General features: G+C 39.9%; 1 protein-coding gene across 1 annotated transcript in view; it reads right to left on the bottom strand.

The window, feature by feature from the left end:
* Positions 1-2,171: 2,171 nt before the first annotated feature.
* The window catches only part of ubl3a (ubiquitin-like 3a), a 35,972-nt gene continuing 14,101 nt past the window's right edge, over positions 2,172-24,042 (bottom strand). Inside the window, exons 2-5 of the mRNA XM_085174844.1 lie at positions 11,005-11,113; positions 8,075-8,161; positions 5,718-5,795; positions 2,172-4,009 (exon numbers count right to left, since the gene is read on the bottom strand). Coding sequence (XP_085030970.1) covers positions 3,957-4,009; positions 5,718-5,795; positions 8,075-8,161; positions 11,005-11,113 — 327 coding nt within the window. The 3' untranslated portion in view covers positions 2,172-3,956. The remainder of the gene's footprint in view (positions 4,010-5,717; positions 5,796-8,074; positions 8,162-11,004; positions 11,114-24,042) is intronic.

The following is a 24,042-nucleotide window of genomic DNA, read 5'->3' as shown; positions in this document are numbered from 1 at the left end:
GTGTGTCGTTAGTAGACGAGTACATGACGTTTAACACGTTTGCAAAACTCTCCCAGGGCAGCAGGCTGGGTTGTTCTCTGTGCTGCTCCTCCTGCTGCACTTTGGTCTACTCGATGTTGAGCAAACTCGACAAGTGACTCAATGCCATCACGTTGTTGTTTTTTTTGTTTTACAAGTCAGAGTTTATTCTTTCTCGCTGTGTACGACTGGATCTGTAACTTTGAATGAGTCAACATTCTGACTTACTTGACGTGTTGAACACGAGAAACAACACAAGCATTAATCAGGGGTCTTTATCCAGTGAGAAACTGTTGACTGTCACCTCACAGGAAGCATACTCCTGCACACAGACATGCTTAGTTGTTGCATCTGTAGTGTTTTTCTTTCAGTGTACCCATACTCATTTTTGAAGCGTCATAAGATGTACTGCAATACTTAATAATACTTAATATTTTGTACACAAAAAACTGCAGTACCCCTCACATTTTTAAACACCTGAGATTTTTATACACAGCAATAATTGTGCATCATTATTGCGTGCATCAACTATAAATATGTTATTATTCATGTGTTACTGCGGTGTGTAACTAAAACAAGTAAAGGAGGAAACAAAATTTCGATCCTGTGTGTGCGTCCTGAACAAATTGCAGACTTGACAATAATGTTGAATTTGAAAATATTGCTTTATAAAGTGCATCAATAATTTATGCAGCAATCTCACACATCAGTTGAAAAAGTCTTTGGATCATTTACTGAAACAACAACTTTCAGTAAAACAATAACATTCTAGTGTCAGCGGCACTGCTATTATATTATTAGACTTTTTGCATCATTTTGAATAATCAGCTTTGTTATTACAAGAGTGTTTTTACAAATTTAAGTAAAATCTATTGTTTTTTTCTTATTTGTGTAGCACAGCCTTAAACACTTAAAACATCTCTACCACTGCTAAAATTGTATTAACCTCCCACCTGATGTGTTTTTGTATATTTAATGAAGCCGTGCAGATTCTGTGCATCACAGCATACCGCAAGATGTTTCCCACATACTCACATTTTTTTCCAATTTGTTCTGTGATAGTGTTGCTTTCTTGTTAGTTTGTATCGCCTGTCTGATTCCACCATCAGATTGTGATGATGTGTAATCTTGGTACACATTCATCTTTTCTACAGAGACATGAAAATAAGGAGCTTTCAGCTTCAGGAGGTCTAAAGTGATATCTTGATATGACTCAGAAAACAGATAAAATCATTCAGGCTCCCGATACTGGTTTCTACTATTCTACATCACACAGTCATGTGAAAAAGTTTTCATAGCGCTCTACGGAGTCATCTGAAGTACACTCCTACTGCTTCCATAATGATAAGTAGCAGCCAGCTGCTTCTAATTAAATTGACTTGTTTAATTGATCATCAGCAAGTGTGAGCACACCTATAAAAACAGAGGTTTGGACAGTTTGCAGATCTGGAGCATTCAGCTGTGTCTAAAGGATTCAGTTAGCACGTTAAACACTAAATTTCATGGCAGTACAATTAGAAAAATACTACGGGGCTTGGTTTTTTTGCCAGTAGAAATGCTTTTCTCTCAAAAAAAACAAAAAACAAAAAACACAGCAAGATGGTTTAGGTTTGCAAAGCTGCATCTGGACAAACCAAAAGACTTTTGGAGCAATGTTCTTGGATGAAAATCAAACAGCATATCAGCACAAACACCTCGTACAAACTTTCAGCATGGTGGTGGAGCAGTCATGATTTGGGCTTATGTTTATAGCCACAGGACCTGGATACTCTGCAGCTTCTCTGTTAACAGCACCATCATCCCAAATTTTACAGTTTTGTTAAATTATTGTGATATTGATGCTCAAAAGAGACTAAATGTGTTTTACTTGTTCCAAGAAGTTGAAGAATCAAAATTTAAGCCCACCTCTATTTACAACACTAACCTGTGAGTGACAGTTTCAAGGTGAAATTCAACATACCAGAGTCACTGTAACAAGAAAAACTCTTTTTAGAATAATTTGCTGAACTTGTTAAGATGAAGATTGGAGTCCGGTGTCTTATTCAGCCCTCTGGTTAAAGTCCCACAGACTGCGAGCTAAGATGCTGTTAAAATGATTAATCAGTGGCGCTTAAAACATTACAGTTCACGTGCAATAAATCATGACAATGAGGTGGCGCACTTCAATAACTTTTATTTAGTTTACAGATGTATTCCATTTTGAAGTTTGCAGGGGGGGAGGGGAGAGCATTAGTGCTATTTACAATTGGTTTGAAAACGTGTATCTCTGTACAGATTTGAACCCTGATCAATATAAACAATATTTTTTTAAGACCTAGTGCTGTTACAAAGCGATTCTTTAAAGCAAAAACAACAAAACCCCACAAAGAAACAGGATTATATTACTTTATAAACAAATGAAAAAGAAATGAATAATAAAAGAGAAAGAACAAAAGAAAGAAAAAAAAAATCCATCAGTCCATAAATGATTAGGGAGGATTTGCTGCTGTTAAGCACAAGACATTGTCAGAGAGTGACTGTGAACTGGCTAGAAGCTAACCGTATACACAATCATAGACTAAACACCAATATAATGTATATCACCAAGATCTAAAGTCGTCATTTTCTATATAAGATTCATATTAAATATATTCTACACATGTTACCTTAGTTTGGAACATTACTTCCACTGGAAAAATATAAAATAAAACAAAGCTTTTTATACATTTGTTTTAATAATCTAATGAAGGAGCACATGCTTTAGTTGTGCAAACTGGACTTATTAATGCAGATTTAAGAGGCAAATTAAGACAAATAAGGACCCTTTTCCTTCTGAGTTAATGTCCGTGCTTACAAAGCAACTGTCTGAGAGATCCTTCACAATACTGCTATAAAAATAAAGGGAGGGGGGCACAGTGAGACAGCGACGGCGTGTCACGGAGGAAAGAAAATTGGCATGATGTTTCATTAATCACAACACTAGTCGGTCGATAATATGAGTGGACTGTCAAAACACAGTCACAAAAAAAAAAAATCATGAACAAACAAATATCGAAAAACAAGACCTTAAAAAAATGGTTGTTTTCTATTTGTTTGCTTGTTAGGCTTCGTTAGGCTAAAATACAGCGGACTAAAAGGAGTCGGATGTGTCGCTCTCGACATAAAAAAAAGGGAATCGTTTCTCTCTTGCGACCTTTAAGGGCACATGCAGAGGAGGGCAGTAAAGAGGGCACACACGTGTGTGTTATTATGTGTGTGTGTGCGTGTCATGTTTTGAGTTCTCTGATCAGGCACGTCTGCGCTTTGTCTGCCGCACTAAGGGGTATCACGCAAGCACGCGCGGCTCGATGTGAGGACAGGAAGTCGGAGCGTGCGCGTTTGTTGGTATGCTGATGAGCTGTTAGTGGTTAAAATTCTCAGCGGTCTGTATGAGAAAACAAGGCCACACGCACAAATTTGGGCACTGCATTACAATGACAACCGGCCAGAGTAAAGAGCCAGTTAGAAAGGTGACTTGTAAGAGACCGCCTGAGGATGGCTCGACAAGGTGTGTGTGTGTTTACTGCAAATGTGTGTGTGCATGCATGTGTATGGCAGAAGGCTTCAAAAGGATTTCATTAAGAAAGAAAGAAAAAAAAAAACATGCAAATCCAGTTCCTTCTCATTTTCAGTTATGACAGCAAATCAAGTACAACAAAGGAATCAACTCTATCTTTAATCAATTTACTGCTCTCCAAGTCTGTCCTGGATCAGCCTGAGCCTGCTGTCCTTCTATGCATGTGTATGAGGGAGAAGGGGAAAAACAGAGAAAGTGCGAGTTTGTTTGTTTTGTTAAATGTCTCTATGAGTATTCGCAGTGTAGACAGGCTACAGGACAAGGTACAAGCTCATTAGGTCCAGGACATGGAGGGCGAGAACGGATGCAAAAGATGAAAGGGGGTGGCGGTGGAGGTGTGTATTTACAGAATGACACAGCAGTTACTCTCCCCGGTCTTCTCTCTGTTCCTCTGACCTGGACACACAGCACACAAACGTCATGATTAAACAAACACCCACACAGCACTGTCAAAGAGTTACTCAGCTCAATAGTCAGACATCACCTCAAAAGGACAGATTTAGAAACATACTGGTAGGCCAAGTTCAGATACTGCAACACTACATGGAAAGACTTTTGATATACTACAACCATATAACATATGTACCTCATAAATGTTCTAAAGAAGGTCTAAATCTCCATCTCCTACAGCTGAGCAGCATTTTGGGATTTCATGAGACTGGATCTGTTGCTCAAACTCAGCATTTGAGTTTGTTACATTTCCTAGTGGTGCCTGAAGCAACATAGCCTCATTTTTTTTTTAAATATAGACTCTTGAAATCTATACATACAGTGTTGTGTAAAAGTCTTAACCCATCTCTCATTTCTTTAAATTTTGTTAAAATGGAAAATCAGTGCTGCAATTTACTGAAATGTGGAAATACAGCATAAAAAGCTTGAAAATCGAGATTTGGTATGACCACAGGCTTAACTTTCTTAGGCAGGATGATCCAACACTGCTTTAATAAGGTTGGGAAGACCAATTCATGAGTGATAGTGCTCCTGACTTTGTGTTTTAATGCTTTTCCTGCTTTGGCAGTGTGTTTGGGATCATTGCCATGCTAAAAATGTATTAAATGTAGTAAGTCAGATGCTTTCCAGTTGGTACTTCATAGTGGATCAAAATCTGATGGCACTTTTCTAAGATCTCCAACACCACTGTCTGAAATATAGCCCCAAACCATGACACAGCCTCCATAGTCATCTAATTCTACAGATGCTTGGAGACAGTCACTGTTGTACCTCTCTCCTGACCTCCAACGTACATATTAATACCAATTTGAACTACAAAATGTCACATTTGTATTCATCACTCCATAAGACCCATTGCCACTGGTTTTCAGTCAAGATCTTGTGCAGTTTAGCCTATCTCAGCCTTTTCTCCCTGTTTCACTTCCTTAAAAACATCTGCCCAACAGCTCTTTGGGAATCAACTTGTTGGTGCAAACATGCTATTTTATGTCTGTCAGACTGTGTTGTCATTGAGATTTTTCATAGATTCAACTAAAGAAACGCTGGCTCATTCCTTAAGTTAGATTCCATTTTTTATGCTTAAATGATTCATGGGTCAGTGTGAGGTGGCTCGATAAACATAAAAATCATTTCTCTGAAAATGGTCAGGTACAAGGACTGGACTGAAAAAGCAACCAAACTTTTAAAAGCCTGGAGAACTGCTGCTCAAGAGCACTATAAAAAACATACAAGACCAGAAATTAAAAAGGAGGGGCGACTCAGGTCTTTTGTACAATTCACATAAAGAGTACTTCAAATCTAACTTTTTAACTGTTTCTCCACATAACAAAAGTTCATTCAGATTCACTCTTCCTCACATGGGCTCACAGATACCCAGTATGAGAACTTGATGTCCATTTGAACTCTATTCGCTTGTCATAGTCATAAAAAAATGAAGCAAATCTTCTGGCATGATTTATATTAGCTGTATATTCTACACAGTGTGTTGTATCTTGGGGATACACTTCAAGGAGCCAATTATTTGCACTAGTGGCTGCTCCTAAAACAGAAGCCATGTGCAGAAATAAATAATGGCTGGGAGCGGAACATTTAACGTTGTTCAGCGTGTGAAAAGCCTCCTGAAAGGAAAAAGGGGAGACGGGGAGCTGGTTACCTTGGGAATTTGGCTCAGGCAAAGTCTCTCTGGCAACTAAATGCATCACTGTGGTCTTCCCCAAGGGCAGTTTGAGAGCTGAGAGAGGGAGAGAAGGAGGGAGAGGATGAAAAGGTTCAGTGAGCTACATTATATTTGCCTGCACAGTGTCACTCAGCAGAAGTATAACATGACTTTTTAACAGCTTTCTGAAACTGAGTGTAAATTATAGATTGGATAATGCTGAGCTACACATAGAGAAAATTAAACTGTCAAATTATGCGATTAAAGTGGGATTGCAGAATAATAATCACTTGAACATGAGGAAATTACCAACAATCTGATTTCATATGTAACCGAATCATTTAAAACACTGTTCACAAGCGGCTGAAGGATCGGCTAGTTTCTTGCTCTTGAATAAGACGACTCGGTTCCAAGTTTTATTGTTATTTGCAGATAATATTGCAACATAATTACCAGTAATAAAGGTGCAAATGAAACGATACTTAACACTAAAAAGGATTCATTAGAAAAGAAATGCACAAAATATCTGACACACCTGGAGAGCGTAGTATGTACATGCACATATATACAGTGGATTCAAGTTCAACGGGATTAGTTAGCAGACAAAAGTGAGAAAACACCAATGTGGAGGTTGCAGAGCACCCTCTGGTAGACATGCTATGTAACATGTTTGAAGGGTGTTTTTCCCATTTCTTCTTTAGTTTTTAAATTTTGATTTACCAATACTGATATATCAGCTACTATAAGCCAACATATCTGCCCTGCCAACATATCAGTTGAGCTTTATTGGTAGGCATTCATGTTAGTCTGAAAAATAATGGAAAGCAATGGCTATGAGGAAGGCAGGTGAAATATCAATAAAAAAAACAACAACGTTGTAATACCGAATAGACCAAAACCAATACATGAGCTGCTGGATACCCCTTAAAGAGATAATATTTGTCTACTATCCCAACTTGGCGCCTGCAACCTGGGTCAAGAAGCCAAAAGGAGCAAAATCAGAAGTCGATCAGTGCGCTTGAAAGTAAATCAGCAACATCAGCAAGGAAAAAGCAGCCAATAAGATTGTAAAATATTATTTTATTATTGTCTCACAGCACTCTAATGAACCTAAAAAACAAAAAAAACAACCCACCCACACGCCTCGGAACAACCCTGCAGGAAGGTGAGGCACCACCGGATTTTGTATGAATGCAGCATAAATGCACGCTTCATCCTGTCCACTGATGCCACTCTGCCCTGCATGCGTGTGTGTGTGTGTGTAGCACAGCCTCGCCCTTGGCCACACAAACACACAGACCTGCTGCTCTTTTTAAAATCCATGACACAGACACCAGAGGAGAGAGATGGAAAAGGAGCACATTCAGTCTGAAATGGTGCCTCCAGGTTCATCTAAATGTTTCCATGAGACGCTGTGGTATGCCCTCGCCTTTGGTGGGTGTGTCAGAAATGCTCGTCAGCAGTAGCAAGTTGAAAAGGTAGCGCTCACAACAGACCAGCTGCCATAGATGCATAACATAACAGGTTGTTCAGTGCAACTCTGCTTCTGTTTAAATAAGAGTTTTGCTACCTCGTTGTTGGAGCTGGGCACAGTCTATTTCAGTAGGTTTTTACAGAATCCTCAGACTACACACACAGCTGTAATTGGCATGGGGTTAAACAACCACTGCCTAAAGGCTGGAGCCCAGAAATGTCGTGAATACACAAAATAAGAAGGAAATTTGCAGGATCTCTCACCGCTTCGCATAAGTTCATATATAGTTATAACTTTTAAAACTGCACACTGCTGTTAACATGTAATAGTTGACGACTTGGTGTGTGCTTAAAATGCGTGTGTCTGTACTCAACAAGGATTGTGTTAATGTGCTAACATGCTAAAAGATAAGGGAATTATCAGATGGATGGCAGATAGAAGACTGCAAAAGGGTTAGGGTGCGCTGTAACACCGTTAACCACAAAGCACCAGTCAAATCTAAATTGGGTTAGGCAGATAAAAAAGCCTAAAAGCCAGAGAGAGTGAACTGGCCTTCCACAACAGAAGACGTCCTTTTCTGCCTTTCACTCTCGCTTCCTTTCTCTCTCTCCTTTGTACCACTTGAGGTCTCCTTTAAACACCAGTCTTCCCTCTTTCCTGACCAGCCTCTTTCCCTTCTTTTTCTCTATTTCCTCTCTCCTCCCTCTTTCCCTGTCAAAGCAAGCTTGTCCAGAGCACTGAGGTACCTCTGTTCTGTGACTCAGGAAAAGGATGAGAACAGCAAAGAACTTTCCAGCAGCGCACGGCTGTGATTTTGTGTGCATGTCTATGAGCAAATGAGCCATTTTCTCTGGGTGGTGTAGCTTCAGTGTTTTCTCACCTCCTAGTGTTACGTTGCCGTGTAGAAAACGTCCCTGGTAGATGAGCCTCAGGATGTTAGGACTGCTGACCTGCTCTTCCTCCCAGTCTGTAGGAAAGCAGAGAGAAAGGAGGAGACAGTTAAAGAGAAAGGAGCCCTGCTGGTTCTTTCTTTTTTACCTCTTATTTTACTCGTTTTCCATGAAGTATTAATTTGACATTTCACAAGTACAATTTAATGTACTTCAAAACCCACAATATACAAGAAACTTAAAGCTGTGTATAAAAAGCTGTCGTGTCGGCGTGATGAAAATGCTGAACACAGTGTAGTGAAAAGAAATCAGTTGCTGCCTGGTAAAGAAAAAAAAAAGAAGAACCACAGACAACCACACTGAAGATATTTTAAGACATTTAGGGCCTTTATTTTAAATCCTTAAAGGCAGAATGTATAATATTTGGGCTTTGCGGGATGCCCTACAGAACGTGAGAAAGAGCCGAGGCAAAAGAAGAAGACGAGGTGTGGCTCGGGAAGAGCTAAGGACAAAAGTGAACGCATTAAATGAGAGAGAAACGAGAGTGCGGAGTTGCGCAGCAACAGAGTCTGGCCACCAGATGTTTGTCTCTAGCTAAGCGCAGGGTGTTGTTGCTGACTGAGAGCCTGCTCTGGGTCTCTCAGGGTTCAGATGGGTTGTCTGGGAGGAACAAAGGGTGCTCCTAACACTGACGGGATTGAACGGAAAACTTCTGTTGTCGAGGAGAATTCGAGTCTAACTGTGTAATTTGTAGTTTTTCATGCATCGTGGAGTTCTCTTAAACTGGAGTACATTAGCGGCACCGTGGGAAAAAGCTAGAGTTTTGAAGGTGACGTAAGGTGGGCAGTATCAAATGAATTCTAACCCTGGTGCACAGCAGCAGCGAGGCAAGTGGGTGTATTACAGAAAGGAAGCGGCTGCACTGTGATCCCACATTCCTGTATGCAATGATAATCAGGCTGAAAGGAGTTCATTCTAATTACCCTACACCAAAGATATGCACATTCCCCACACTGCTATATAGACCTGCATGTAAGCAATTAGCAGTTGGTCTGACAGCAATAAGTCTGATCAAGTAGTTTCTATTTGTTTACAGTTAAATAGTTTAATTAGAGCTTTTACAGAGATTCGGTAGCTGTGCCTGCGTAATGATGATATTTATTAAATGCCACATATTAAATGCAAAAATGTTAAAGAATATAGAACTGTAAGTAAAACCAAAGCTGATGCTAAAATCTGACATGTGTAAAGCAGATGTGAAAACCCAGATCTTTCTCATGTAAATCAAATAAATAATACAACCGTGTTATAAGCACCTTTGTAATGAGGTAAGAAAGAAAGTCAACTCTAATGCTAATTTCGCTGTTAACCTAAACCTTGAACTGTGCGTTAATCTTGTTTGCACATTACAAGCTAGAGCAGCTCCACAATCATCCACTGTCTTCGCTAGCTCATTGCTGACTGTTAGGTGTCGAGCAGGTACATTTTCCATGTGTTATTTTTTAGTTTTCAAATGTCAAACATGAAAAAAAAAACTTCCAATACTGAAAAAAGTGAACTGAAAAAGTACAACTGCAGGCTGGGCAGGTAAACAATGATATTTTTCTTTTGCTACAGATTATGATTCTAAGAATATATATTTAACCTGCTTTTTCACTTTTAAAAAAAGTCAATCAGCTTTGAAAATGTGGTTACTGTAAAAATAAGTTTGTAGATGTCTGTAAGAATTAATCAAATATATGAAAAGCTATATCTTAAAGAGGAAAGAGAGAAAAAACAAGTGTGCCCTGACTGCTTCCAGGAGTACCCTTGTACTGCTGTACGGATCATGAGTGCATTGCCACGTCCATAAAAACTAAAGTCTTGGCAGTTTGTTGGTGAGGTGTGTATTAACACAAAGCCACAATCTTCCCAGGAGGAGATGTCCCAGAAGGTTCACCCCAACGTCAGACCATGCAAAAAAAAAACTGTACAGAACCCGAGAGCTAAATCTCATACTCTACAGGCCTCAGATAGCATTTTAAATGTCAAAGTTCACAATAGTACAGTTTAAAAAGGCCGAACAAGTATGGTTTTGTTTGAAAGGGTAAACAGGAAAAAGCCTCTTCTCACTAAAAAGAACAGGGCAGCACAGACTAGCTTTGCAAAGCTGCCTCTAAATGAGTGGAGATGTTTGTCTATAGAATGCTCCGTGTTTGGTGAAAAACACTATATCAGCACAAATACCCCATACCCTCTATCAAGCACAGTGGTGGAGGGCTTAAGAGGTAGGCTTATTCTGTAGCCACAGAACCCAGGTATCAGGTCATTGAGTCACTGAGTCGACCATCCACTCGTCTCTATACCAAAGTATTCTAGAGTCAAATGTTAGGTCTGTCTGAAAGCTGCACCTTAGCTGAAATTGGGTCATGCAACAGGACAATGATTCCAAGCACAGCAGCCAATCTGTAACAGAATGGCTGAAAAAGGAAATAATCAAGGTGCTGATATGGCCTAGTCAAAGTCCAGACCTCAAACTAATTAAAATGTTGACAACCTTAAAGAGAGATGTGCACGAATACCTTTAAAGCTCAACGTACTGAGGCAATGCTGTAAAGAAGAATGGGACTAAATTTCTCCACAACGAGAGAAAGTTAGTCCAGCAGAAATACAGATACAGTCAAACAGAAAAATGATTTGTGTTATTGCTGCTAAACGTGGCTCTACAAGCTACTGAATCTTGGGGTATGCTTAGTACAGTGAAAACTTTTTCACCGTACTGTAAGCGACTGCCTTAGACCACAATGATTTTATTCATAACGTAGGAACTTGTTATTGCTTTCATATTTATATTGCACATACATTTATAGCAGACTCATACCTCTGCATACCGATGCACATGTATCTGATGTGAATAGCAATACATAATTGAGCTACTCACCCATTGGCCAGTTGTCATAAACGTGTTTGGCGATATCTGCTGCAGAGTCGTTGGGAGAGAAGAGGAATTCTTTCGTCTTTCCACTGACCAAAATCAGCCGCAGGTTTATCTGCAACACAGGTAAAAGCAAAAAAAAAAGAAAAAGCATTAGTGAATGTGAGAAACAAAAAATGAAGACAGAGAAAAATGCACATTCAAACAAACAGCTGTCCCATATGTCAGATTATAGAGCTGGGTCAGGAAGCACACGGTTTCAAGTTAGTAATTTAATAGGAAACAGAAGAAGGATAGGAAGACCCTGAGGAACATCCTTCCGTTGGATGAACTCCCACCAGTCTCTCCAACTTCCTCTTCAGCTTTCTCAATTCCCTCAAACTGTATTTCTTTGTCTTTGGTTCCCAAGTCTGAAATTGAATGGAAGTTTGTCTCTCGCTTACCATTCCTCATTTTTTTGTCCCTGTAGGTGTTTGAGCAAGACATTTTTCAGGCAACTAAAATTAAAGATTTTCTTAAACCTTTACTTGAAATTAGAAATGCTGTATCCATGTTTGTTTTGTACTGTAGTTTATGTAATACAGTAATTACGTTTCCACAGTCATGTCATGTATGTATTTTTTAGGTTAATTTCCTGGATTTGTGTGTAGAATTTAACCCCTCCAATGTGCGATCACTGAGTAACTTTAGATTGATACTATTTATAAATCAGATTGTGAAGCACCTTAGCAACTTAAACACTACCACAGCACATGTTGACCTAAACATTTTGGTTTTAACAGTCTTAGTTATTGTTGTTGTTGTTGTTTTAGTTGTTTTTATTGACTTATTTTATTTATTTATTTGTTTTTTCTCTATATTTTACTACATCATTGCGGTGCATTTTATTTATTTTAGTGGCATTTTACATTGTTAAGCACTGCAAACAACATGGACTGTTTGGAAATGCGCTATATAAATAAACTTGACCTTGACCTAGACTACCTAACTTCACTATTACTGAATACAAACTTTCATTATGTGTACTGGATAGTTCAGCTGACACATTATAAAAGTACATCCACTGAATTCTTCTGTACTGAAAAAAGTACATACTTGGAGTTTAACAGAGAGAGAAAAAAAACCCTCAGTGGTGATCTCTGCCCCGCGTAGAACCAAGGTCATTATTCACCAATGTGATTGTGCAACTAAAAATAACCACATAAATGAGAGGGACACACGTGTTTTGCTTCCAGCCACATGATTTTGTTTCTCTCACCTTAGATCACCAGCTCCCAGCAAGAAAATATACACAAGTGAACTGAACACATCGTGGGGGTGTACATTTAGAACCGTTAATTTGCAGAGCAATTAAACTGCCGAGCACTAGGACGCAAATGAGAGGCCTGATATGTGTTTAGCAGTGGTACAGTGTGCCTTTAAGAGCAGAACTCAGTGGTGTGTGCTTGCCTTTGCTTACTGTATTTGTGTGGCTGGGCCCCTGTGTGCGCATGGCACAAGCACGTGTGTCATTGTTGTCAGTGTGTTTCCATGCGCCAAGTATCTGTTAGCCTTCTACACCACACCCCGTGTCCCACCAAACCCACTCTGCTGAGCACCACACACACACACACGCACACACACACACACACAGAGCCGGGTGGAGTGATGTAACAGAGCTAACACCAAAGGATTGAAACTGAGATCTCTTTAAGTACGTAACCAAATCAGCTTATAGGTTTAAGCATGGACGAGCCATACAGAAGCATGTATATATATATATGACATACACAAAACACCACGTACAATAAACATAATGAGCACAAACACTGGTAAATGTGCCTCTAAGAGATTAAATCAACTTAATAATGAGATAAGATAATTTCAAGCTTCAGTTTTGTGTGTGTGTGTGTGTGTTTTTTCATGTATTTGCAGGTGCACTGTGTACAAACACATGCATCCAGGCAAACAGACTCACACAAACACACCTTTAACGATTGGGAAACGCTAGAAATAATTCACTGCTGCTTCCGGCTGTGATTCACAAAATATACCTTTAACAACTTTGATGACACAGATCATAAAAGCATGAATTTGCATCAAGTTTTTGAGCGGATGCTTGAAGGTAAACATGCACACTGTTCCATCTGTTTGATTGTTATAAACATAAACACCTGAACGTTACAGGCAAATGCAGAAAAGAAGCAGAAATGAGCACAAAGTGAGATTCAAAGGAATCCCCTTTGCATACGAGAGGTTTTGCTCATTCCTAGTAGAACACCTGGTAGTTACCATGGTGTCACCATGGCGACAGCCAGTGGTGAACGGCTTAACCTGATAACACCTACAGGATAGCTTCGCTTCAACCTCCCACCCCCAACCCCTGCCCATTTTCCATTGCTGTGTCACATCAAACCATCTTCCCATGCTTGCTGCAGTCTCTGCATCACCTCACTCACTCTGTCTCTTTCACTGACTCCATCAATCTCTGGCTCTGTACAGCGTACAGTGGAGAAATGTACAAGGCCGGAATAACAAGAAGAATTGAGCTAGGCTGGGTTAAACAAGGCAAACTAAGCCTTTCTTCTTATATATGTCAGCACAAGGGTGAATTTCTGCCTTTGCCTCTCGTCTCTGTCTCTTTTTCTTTGCTTTCTCTATTCTTACAAGTCTCTTTCTCTCAGTGTATTTCCTGGAAAATGCAAATTATTAGAAAAAATAAATGCATGACAGATGCAGATGTTTCCACTCCAACTGAGAATGTTTGAAATGGTTTGCGTATCAAAATTATGCAAATCTCATGCTATGGCCAGTGCAGCCGCCAGATTTCCACAAAACTGAAATTCCTGCAGGACTTGTGAACAATGTGCAAGCCACCTGGAACATCAGAGCATAAAATTAAAAGAAAAACTCTTTACAAAAGACTCGTGTGCACTTCAGGGACAGGGCAGTGAAAAGTAACAGTCCTTGTGTTCTGGTGGCTCATGGTGGTGTAAGACCTTATATTGAGCTATGCTGCTACAGATGAATTTCTCCCCTTTTCCCTCTCTGTTCTAATTCTGATTTCACCTGAGTCGAGATCTCAGCTCTCCCTTGCCATTTTTCCCTTCACTGCCCCCTTTTCCCAGAGGCTCACTGCGCCTTTCTCTCTTCCGTAAAAGGGCAAGGTAATGAGGTTGCACAGCCAGCTCAGGGAAGTATATTCAATTACAGTCTATTCTCTCTAACAAATACAATTGCTCCAGGTAAGGGGAGGAAAACAATTCATGCGTAATCACAGTACAAACACATATCTCCAGGCAGACTGCTAGTTACTCATGCATACAAATACTACATCCTAACCCACTGCCAGACGCACTCTGAAATGCCAGAAATTAGCACTGTGAACATTTCACTAGCTTGCAGAGCTTGTAGAGCTGCGAGAAGAAGAAGAAGAAGAAGAAGTCACTTAGCAAGTGTTTGCAGAGCTTGCAAACACTTTCACGTCCTCGCGTTGGAGACGCGAAAGTGTGCAAGCTCCGGTAACAGAATGCGGAAGCATCCTTGCTCCTATTCCTGGCTGCTTCTGAAAATAACACAATAAAGAAACAGGTTACTTATGTGGAAAATTGGTGACACAGCTTTTTGCCTGTCGAGCCTCTCTGCTCCACTGCAGACCAGACATTCACAAAGTCTAACACTAATGTGACCCGGCTGCCAACAAATGCCATGCCGTAAACATGTGAGCAAGCAAGCCCTCTTAGCTAAACACCGTTTGCACACGGAGGAGAGCAGGAAACTCAATGCCATCTATAATTATTCCTCCCTGAGCGCCGCTCTCAACTCTTTCTCAAGTTGTTGTGTGTGCATATGCACGCATGTGTCTGTGTGTATGTTTACAAGTGCATTAAAGAGTATTGCTGCTCTTTAGACCCTCTGCAGCAGTCAACAAATTACAGAGTGGGAAGCCATCCTGTGGGAATATATTAGAGCAGCTTTATATGTAGTCTGCGCAATAAGGTTAGCTGCTGCTGTCAGAGCGGATTCATAACTGCATGAATGAATTTAAGAGAGGACATGGGTGATTAACCCGGCTGTGGTCTGTTTAAAGCGAGGCAGCTGGATCTAGCAGCCAGCTCGCTTTGACTTGCCCGTTAAATCTGGAGAAAAATTCGGCTGTTAACCTGAGAAATGTAGCTGCACAGCACTTTAAATACTAATGAATTCTACGTCAGTGATTTTACAGACAATTGCGGAGAGGTCGCTTTTCTTTCTGCCACTGCTCTCTGGCTGTAAATATTAAATGCTACAGAATAGGCCATGTTCTGGTAACCTGTAACACATTTGTTGCATTTTTTTAAAATGACTTAAAGACGTGTGAAAAAGAAACAGCTTTGCAAGCTCTCAGTAATTTTCCAAAGACACAAAAAAGAACCACAATGTTAGTCTCCATTAGCGTATAAATTATGCGCAGGAGCCTTTATTTTCTTTAATTAAAAACACGCTGAAAAGGGATAGCGCTTTTAGAAAATCACTGTGCATATTGGAAGTGCTGGTTAAATGCGTGCATTAAAAGCCGCGAGCTTCATCTGCGCCCATGTGCAAACTGTAAGCGAGCGCATGGGAAAGCAAACTCTTTCGATTTGTCAGAGAGCCTCATTTTGAGTTTGACATAATTCAATATTCTACACAGAGGTATTTTATCGCTTGCACGAGTTCCCTCTCTTACGTTCGCACATACACACAAACGCAGTCGTTACGTAACAGTGGCTGACTTATAAACGTGTGATACAAAAAAGCAAAGCCCAAGGCTAAGATTTGTAATCTTTGAGTCTCTGTGAGCATGTGTGTGTCTAGCAGCGTTCGGGGGGGGGGTCAATGCTCTAATCACATTAAACGTTAGCTTTTGCAAGCTTATCTTTCTTTCCTCCCTAAAATGTGCTACCTCTAATCTTTTTTTTCCAGACCTGAAACATTGCAAACTGAAGTTTAGCAGTTTCAAGCAGGATCCTTGAAATTATGCTGGAAGGGTATGCCAGGCAACAGATTGGTGCACCTAACAAGCTGGTTCACCAATAGCCAGGCCAACTTTACTTCTTTATCTTTTAATGAATGGGTGACATGCAATGACTTCTCCCCACTAAGGGAGATGGACAAATTGCGATAAACAAATGTGACTTTATTAAAAATAAAAACAATATGTGAAACAACAGGAGATGTGGGCGTCTTTTGTGTTTTGCATTAACCAGTGTCAATGAACATCTTTGCTAGTGATGCGATAAAAACAATAAAAACTGTGGCGTAATCGTGACTGGATATTTAATTGACTAACTGACTGCTTTTCTTCTATTTTTCATATACACGAGCGTGTCTGATCAGAGAATCAGCCTTGATGAAGCTCTGAGCTCTCCATTGTTGTTTAAATAAACTGCATTTTAACAAAATGTTTCCCTGGCAAAGCAATGATGATGTGTTTAAGTGAAAAAGTGAAATAATTAAGCTCAGGGACAGAGAAGAAATATGGATTAACATAATATTTAAGAAAAGATTTTAAGAAACAGTGCAACACTCATGTATATTCATACAGACATGACTGTGCAGATGATAAATTTGGATATCAGCATGTTCACTGTAGGAAAAGATAGAGCAGAAGGACCTTTACCCAGTTGAAATGTTTATTATTAACTTTGCTATCTTTATAGACCACATATCTACAATTGCTGGTGTGTCATGCTTTGTTTTGACATGGCTTTCCAACAAACACTAGATAGGTATTGTTTCCATAAAACAGAGAGAGGCCAGACGAAAAACAGTGGTGCTAAGGTTAAAGAAAGATAATTTGACAAATATATAAACTTTGAAAATAAATTAAGCCAAGAAAAAGTCATTATTGTTACATGTTTACATCATGCCAACAAGATGCAAACAAACTGGCAGAAAGGGGCCGAGTGAGAATCTTTCAAGCAGTTGCCAGACTGAGAGGAAACCTAATCTTCCTCCAAACTTTTAATGTTAAGAGAAATTGTCGTCTTTGCTCTTGCAACAAGAAAGCTCCAGCAAAGCAGTCTGGCTGGTCAAAATTTATTCCAACACTGCTGATTGTGCCTACAGCCATGCTATGATGGCTGCTATGTCAACACTTGTGGTAAACAGGGGCCTAGTTAGTCATCTGTGCTATTTTGTTCTGTTTTTCTGGATATATGTGAGCTCCTCTCTGTGATCATGTAATCAGTGTACAGAATAATAAAAACACCATCTGACTGAAGTCCTTGCAGACTCGAAACTGGAAGTTAAATGTGGCACATGCACTTAGTTTTGTGGTGCTCGTCTTCTGTGTCCGAACGACAAAAATACTGACCAGGATGCACGCAAGCTACAAAACGCAGTCAAGTTTGTACCAATTTAATACATAGGAGAGTTGGTTCTCTATGGTTCTTGAAGCTTGCTCTGTTTCTTTTCTCACGTAGTATTGACAAAAGTATATGGACATTACACCTACAGGAGCTGCTCGGCCCATATACATACCAATAGACTCTCCTGGTGCACAATTTCTGTCCTGATGTTAATGCCAGAGGAGGTTTGGGGCTCTGCAGTTAGTCAGGAGCGCATCAGTGACTTTTACAGATGCTCAGCGACCTTGTAACTTTTTGTGGTCTGCCACTTTGAAGCTGAGTTGTTGTGGCTTCCTCTTTGCAATAACACCACTTACAGCTGATCGAATATCTCAATATCTAGGACAGAAGAAATTTCACAAACCGACATGCTGCAGCAGCTGCATCCTGTTACAGTATCACAGTACCAGGGAGCGCTTTAGAACGACCCATTCTTTCACAAATGTTTGCAAAGGCATTGGCATGGACAGGTGCTACCTACCTGAATTCACAGTTTAAGATCAGTGTCCTAAACCTTTTGCCCTTTTAGTGTACTCGAAGCTCATGCTTTATGGTTCTTAAAGCTTGCTCTGTTTCCTTTCTCACATTTGTTTAGGTAATTTGCATATTTGTGGTCTTGAATACTGAATGCAGCAAGAACAGAGAAAGAAACCTTGACAGTGTTCAGCCTTGCTTGCATTTCCTGTTTTAAATGGAATTTTCAGACCTCACTTTATTTTTATTTTTTTCCACTGTAGCACAACCACAGGAAGGAAACAACAGGGCAACGGGTGTTTATTTTTACATAATGACCCTGACGGTGCTGACTTTTATTTTGCTGTTATTAGTTAGAATAGAATAATTTCGGTTATTTTTTCCTTTTGTGTCCTGATTGTTCCTTTAGCTACATTTTGCAAGAACACATGTTTAGCACTGCTCCTGTGAAATAAATTCATCTTTTGATGAACAGGGGACTTGTGACCAGCTGTTATTTATCCTTTCAGAGACTCTTATCCTCACAGTTTTTCAAACAGCAACTAGCATTTCCCCTCCCCTGTTATATGCCTCCACAGACCAGTCAAGATGCAGTTTAACTCTGTGTTACATTTGACAGTTTAATGTAGCTGTTCCTCATCTCACTATAGGAACTATGGGTCGTAGATTTTGTTAGCTGTGCAGCTGTGCTGTAAAGTCCCGTCAGCCACACTTCTGATTTCTGATATAGATGCAAAATATATTAAAAATATATTTAAAAAATCATTTGACTTGTTCTTGTTTTGCTTTGTGTCTTCTGTGTTTTTGAACAAATTTAATGTGGGAAAATAAAAAAGAACGGTTCCACAACAGCCCTGGTTTCTCATGTGACCCCCAATCCTGATCTGTACTTTCAACACAATTTCAAGGTGTACACCAAAGATTATTGTGGACCAATCAGTACCCAACCTTGCTTGTTTCAAAAAATAAACTCAGTTTCCGAGTTACGTTGTTGAATGTAATAAAAGAGGTGTTTCCACTGAAAATTATGGTGTCTTGGGTATGAAAAGGGAGCTATCTTGTCATAATCCCACCCATTTTGTTTTCCTCAAGACAATGTGGGAAGGGCTGGAGTCTAACCCAGTGACAAGACACCAGCTTATCACAGGACTAGCAGAGGGAGACAGACAACCATTCATACTCATACGCTTCACTTATGGACAATTTAAAATTACCAGGTAACTTAACCCTGTGCATGTTTTGGACTGTGGGAGCCCACACAGACACCTGGAGAACATGGAAACTCCCCACAGAAGAACCCCATTTGACTGGATTCAAACCCAGGACCTTCCAGTGCTGCCCCCATCTTTCCATAATTAACATATAAAATCCAAACATATGGACAAGAAATTTTATTATCCTTCACCTCTGAACAACACAATCGAATCTCTTCATCCTTGACTCAAACTGTGTGCCAGATACACAGAAATACCCTTCTGGTATTTTTGATACATTGTGTTTAAAAGAATGAGATTAAAGTGAGGTCTCACAGAGACCTTGACCTTTAACAGTCAAAGTCTAAAGAGTTACTTTATGAATCCATGTACTAAATGTGAAGAGTTCCCTTAAGGAAAGCCTTTTAGGACATCCGGAGCCATGAACAGCTATGCCATTTTTAAAAAGCATCATATATGTTCTCAAATCTTAACATAAATGAACATGATAATAGGGCTGCTCAATTAATCGAATTTTAATCTCGATTACGATCTGGGCTTTCAACGATCATTAAAAATGACTGAGCCGATTATTAGCCCCTCCCTCGTGCTTTACTCTCGCGCTGCTCCGTATGGCAAATCGAGCGCACCTCTCTGCATTTAGAACACGTGTCACAACAATTAAGAGCAGCGGTCCCCAACCTTTTTTGCGCCACGGACCGGTTTATGCCCGACAATATTTTCATGGACCGGCCTTTAAGGTGTCGCGGATAAATACAACAAAATAAAACTAGTACCGGTACAGAAAAAAAGAAAATTTATTCATAACACACGTGAAAAGACCAAGGAAAACCGAGTAAACGATAAAAACGATAACAAAATAATGCTGAAAACCGATAAAAACCCTGAAAACTATAAATTTCACAACTGAGCCTCAACTCTCGCGGCCCGGTACCAAACGACTCACGGATCGGTACCGGTCCAAGGCCCGGGGGTTGGGGACCGCTGATTAAGAGGACCCGAGGGAAGCTCGGAAAGCTAAGCAGAAGTTATTTGGAGAGGAGAGTGACTGCTGGTTGAAAAGAGAGGTAAAAAAAAACTTCAGTGGTGTGGAAACATTATGGGTTCGCAGAGTCAGACGTGGATCAAGTAGACAGAGTGTGTAAACTTTGCTACAGTGTCGTAGCTGCACCACAGAGCAACACTGCAAAGTTCACTAAACATAGATGTTTACATTTGTCATTTATTTTTTTATATTGCAAACATTTGCACTGTTATCAGTATTTGCACACTGTTTTATATTATTTTTTGACAATCTTTAAAGTCATTATTCAATACATTGTTATTGTTAAATAAATATCGTCAAATAATCGAGATCTCAATTTCAGTGAAAATAATCGTGATTATCATTTTTGCCATAATCGAGCAGCCCTACATGATAACAAGCTGATAATTAAGTGTTTAGAAAATCATATATCTCCCTGCCTCAATATAGGCAGAAGCTTGTTCAGTGACCATAAAACACCGCCCTATTTCCTGTTGGACTCTATTAGGGGACATTAATCATTAAATAGAGTATCTACTGTAAGAGCGATTTTAAAAGCACCACAGACCTTTCTCAGATGCCCTTTCTTAGGCTGCTTCCTAACTTCCTGTAGTATAGGCAGCTAATGGCTGCATTACAGTACTAATAGCATTGTAATAGTGTGCTTTCTTTCCTTCGCAGCATCCTCAAACTTTCTACAGCAGTTTGATTGGGCAAAGCAAAGACACCCTCCGCTTAGAGATCATCTGCAAAGGCTAAAAATTCATAAAGGTTATTCTATGATCATTGTATAACACTGAAGGCCTTTCTTCCCTGACTTTAGCGCTGACCTTGTGGTTTGGTTTTGCATCTATGGAGCTTCACTACACCTCCAGGTTTTGAATCCAAGGGTAATCCGATCCAAGAGAGACGAAAACTCGCTTTTTCGGCAGCTCCCACTACTACCAGTCACATGTCTGATTACACAGTTGCCCCATCATGCCTCGCATCTCTCTCCAAGCCCTTGTCCCTTTGTAGTGTCATTCAAAAAGACCCATCCTTTGATATGACGACATCCTCATCATAGCCAGAATCTGCTCTGCTCCTCTTTCTTTTTTTCCTCTCTCCCTCTCCTTCCTGTCACAAGCAAGATCAGCCGTTTCCTGTGCTGTACCTGACAGCTCTCTGCTGTCTGTCCTCTCTCTTCATCTTTCTCCTCTATATACAGATAAACCTTTAATCCATCAGCTGCTTCTCTTCTCTCCAGAAACAGGCAGGGCCTTCTTTTCATGCTGTCATCATACTCCTCCCAGGCTTCTTCTCTGAAAACCTGCTTTGCTCGACACACACACACACACAAACAAACACACACACACACACACACACACACAAGGCTACATTCCTCTCTCTCTTATAGGCACCAGGTAGGTGCCTTTGTTCACACATTCCTTCTATGCTTTCTCTATGTGTTCGGAGCTGTCACACAAAGGTTTACTTCTCGCGGCTTTCTCCTGCGTCCCTTGTGACTGTTAAGGACTTCACACTTTAAAAATGGCTGTTCAACACATCGGGAACAAATTAATTAGCATGACAAATGTGCACGAAGCTATAACCGAAAGGCAGTGAGTTACAGGATACTGTATGCTGAATGTGAAGCAGAGAGGTCAAAGAGATCTTTATCCAACAATGATATAAGAGTCAGAAAATGTTATGGTGATGGTGTAAGAGCTGACAGACAGGACCATGCACCCGATTTATCAGCCAGGGTTCAAAATTTCCCTGTTTATAGTTTACTTTTGGTAAAAAGATTCAAAGAAAACTGCTTCATAACCAGCTGTATCAACTGATTATAAAGACAACATGATTCTACTGTAGAGAGGCTGAGGGTACAGGATGGCTGTTATATGCAGGTCAAAGGTCACTTCATGCTCTTTCCACAATGAAATACACCATGTCAATTTTTTAAAAAACAATAATAAAAGTGTTTTAATTAAAAATGCACAACACACCTCGGGGTTAGAAAACTGCGTGGAAAATTTTTACGCATTTAATAAACAGAAGAACGGAGGAGACTGTGAAGGGCGGTACGCAGAAACATTAATAAGAGAAAAACGATGACGGTTTCACAGAAATATCCGAACAGTATTTTCAGTGTAACTTCCCAGTGTCTGTAAGCATCTGTAACAGTTTAGGGCTCTGTAACAGCCCTATCCTCACCCTTCATCCAGGGGAGGCTCCACTGTCATCATCTCAACAGGGAAAACAAAACTCCAAAATACAAATACAAAAAAATACTTGTAGGAAAAAAAGACAAAAAACACAAACAAGTTGTCAACTGGAAGAAATTTTAAAGCTACAACAGAGAAAAAGAGGATTGCAGAGTCCTGTATCCCATAACATTACCATTATGCAGGTCCGATGCAGTGATGACAATGACAAGTCTGAAGCCACAGCATACATAGGAACTCCTGACGCTTATAGTACTGAGGAAATGAGACAGTGTCACAGCAAAGACAGAGAGACCCAAAGCAGGATCAACAAAGGTCAAATAGAGGCAGTAAGAAGAGGAAGCATGATGGTGAACAATGAGATAAAAGGACTTTCATGTATCCACCATATACAAAAGCATATGCACACACATGAACATACAACTATTTGTGTGCACATTCAAAATGACTGCTGTGGGAGCTGGTGACGCTCTGGTTTTAAAAATGTGGGCAGAGATGTCAAATTGCTCTTGTACGCTTCAATCAATTCTTCTCTGATCCACCTGTGAACCTCTCGACTATCCATTTCTCACTTTGTGGGTAAATTCGAGGCAAAGTGTGACAGAAAAAAAAGAGATTACGAGGTACAATGTTTGATAAAGTGATACAAAAATATATATCACTGGTTGCGCAAAGCTGTGATGAAATTATGCTTTGCGTGGCTGAGAAAGAAGTTGAAAATGATGCGTCCGGAACTGATAAAGAGTTCACCAAGACATTTGTTTGCCCACGTGTACGACTCGCTCCCGCCTGTTGGGTTAATACACATCACCTATTTCTGAAGTGCTTCTGCATGAAAGCAAAAAGAAACTGAGAGCTATTTATAACTTTCCTCCGGAAAAAGGCTATACGGTAGGTGCGATGCATGCTTCATCGCGAAACCTCAGAAACCTCTCTTCATAAATCTTGCTCTTATTGGTTTTTTTTTAAATACTGTCTCTGTTACGCTCCTTGTATAAAGGAATGCATTTCTAGGAAACCTATATCTATAAAAACATGCATCTTTTTTCTCCCCTACATGAACTGCATTCAATTTGCACAACTTATTTCTTTCTTGAAATGTGGGCTTTTGGAACAACTAAACACCTCTAACTTCAGTCTTATCTTGCCCAAAGAAACCACAACCATAACCCTCTTAACAGGTATACGCACAGTTTCCTATCCTCTGAATGTCAAGTGTATTCCTCTAAAAGTTAGTGTACTGCCTTATTGTCTTTTTCTTGGAAAACTTTGCTGAAGAGGCTCAAAAAAAGCAACAACAACAACAAAAACTATCAACTTCTTCACCAAATAATGCTGACAGAAAAAAAAATTCAAGGTTAGTGTTTGTAATAAACACCATGAACAGCAGTATAAAGATTTTAAGGTACAGAATTACAAAAAACAAAACAGCAGTAATAAAAATAATATAATAAATGGCTTAGTGAGCAAGAAAGTAACTTATCTAGCCTCTATTAACTGTAAATTTTATTGGAAACTGAGATTTCTGTCTTTTTTATTCCCCAGCAGGTCACAGTGTTATAGTATCACACTCAGTTCACATTGAAATGCACAGAATTCAAGACAAGCAACACATTGCTGCAGAAGTGATGATGCAATATTACAACTACACAGTCACATTAAACTACAGCGCAGCCCACCTAGACCCTTATTTGTTTGTTTGTCAGTGCAGCTATGTCACGTCGTAACTGACGGTAACTGACGACTAAGCTAACGACTCTTGTTTACATCGCAGT

The sequence above is a fragment of the Neolamprologus multifasciatus genome, chromosome 10 (genome assembly GCF_963576455.1).
Source record: "Neolamprologus multifasciatus chromosome 10, fNeoMul1.2, whole genome shotgun sequence".
NCBI classification, from domain to species: Eukaryota; Metazoa; Chordata; class Actinopteri; order Cichliformes; family Cichlidae; genus Neolamprologus; species Neolamprologus multifasciatus.
Note: the sequence above shows the minus strand (reverse complement) of the source record. Positions and strands in the feature narration are given on the sequence as shown.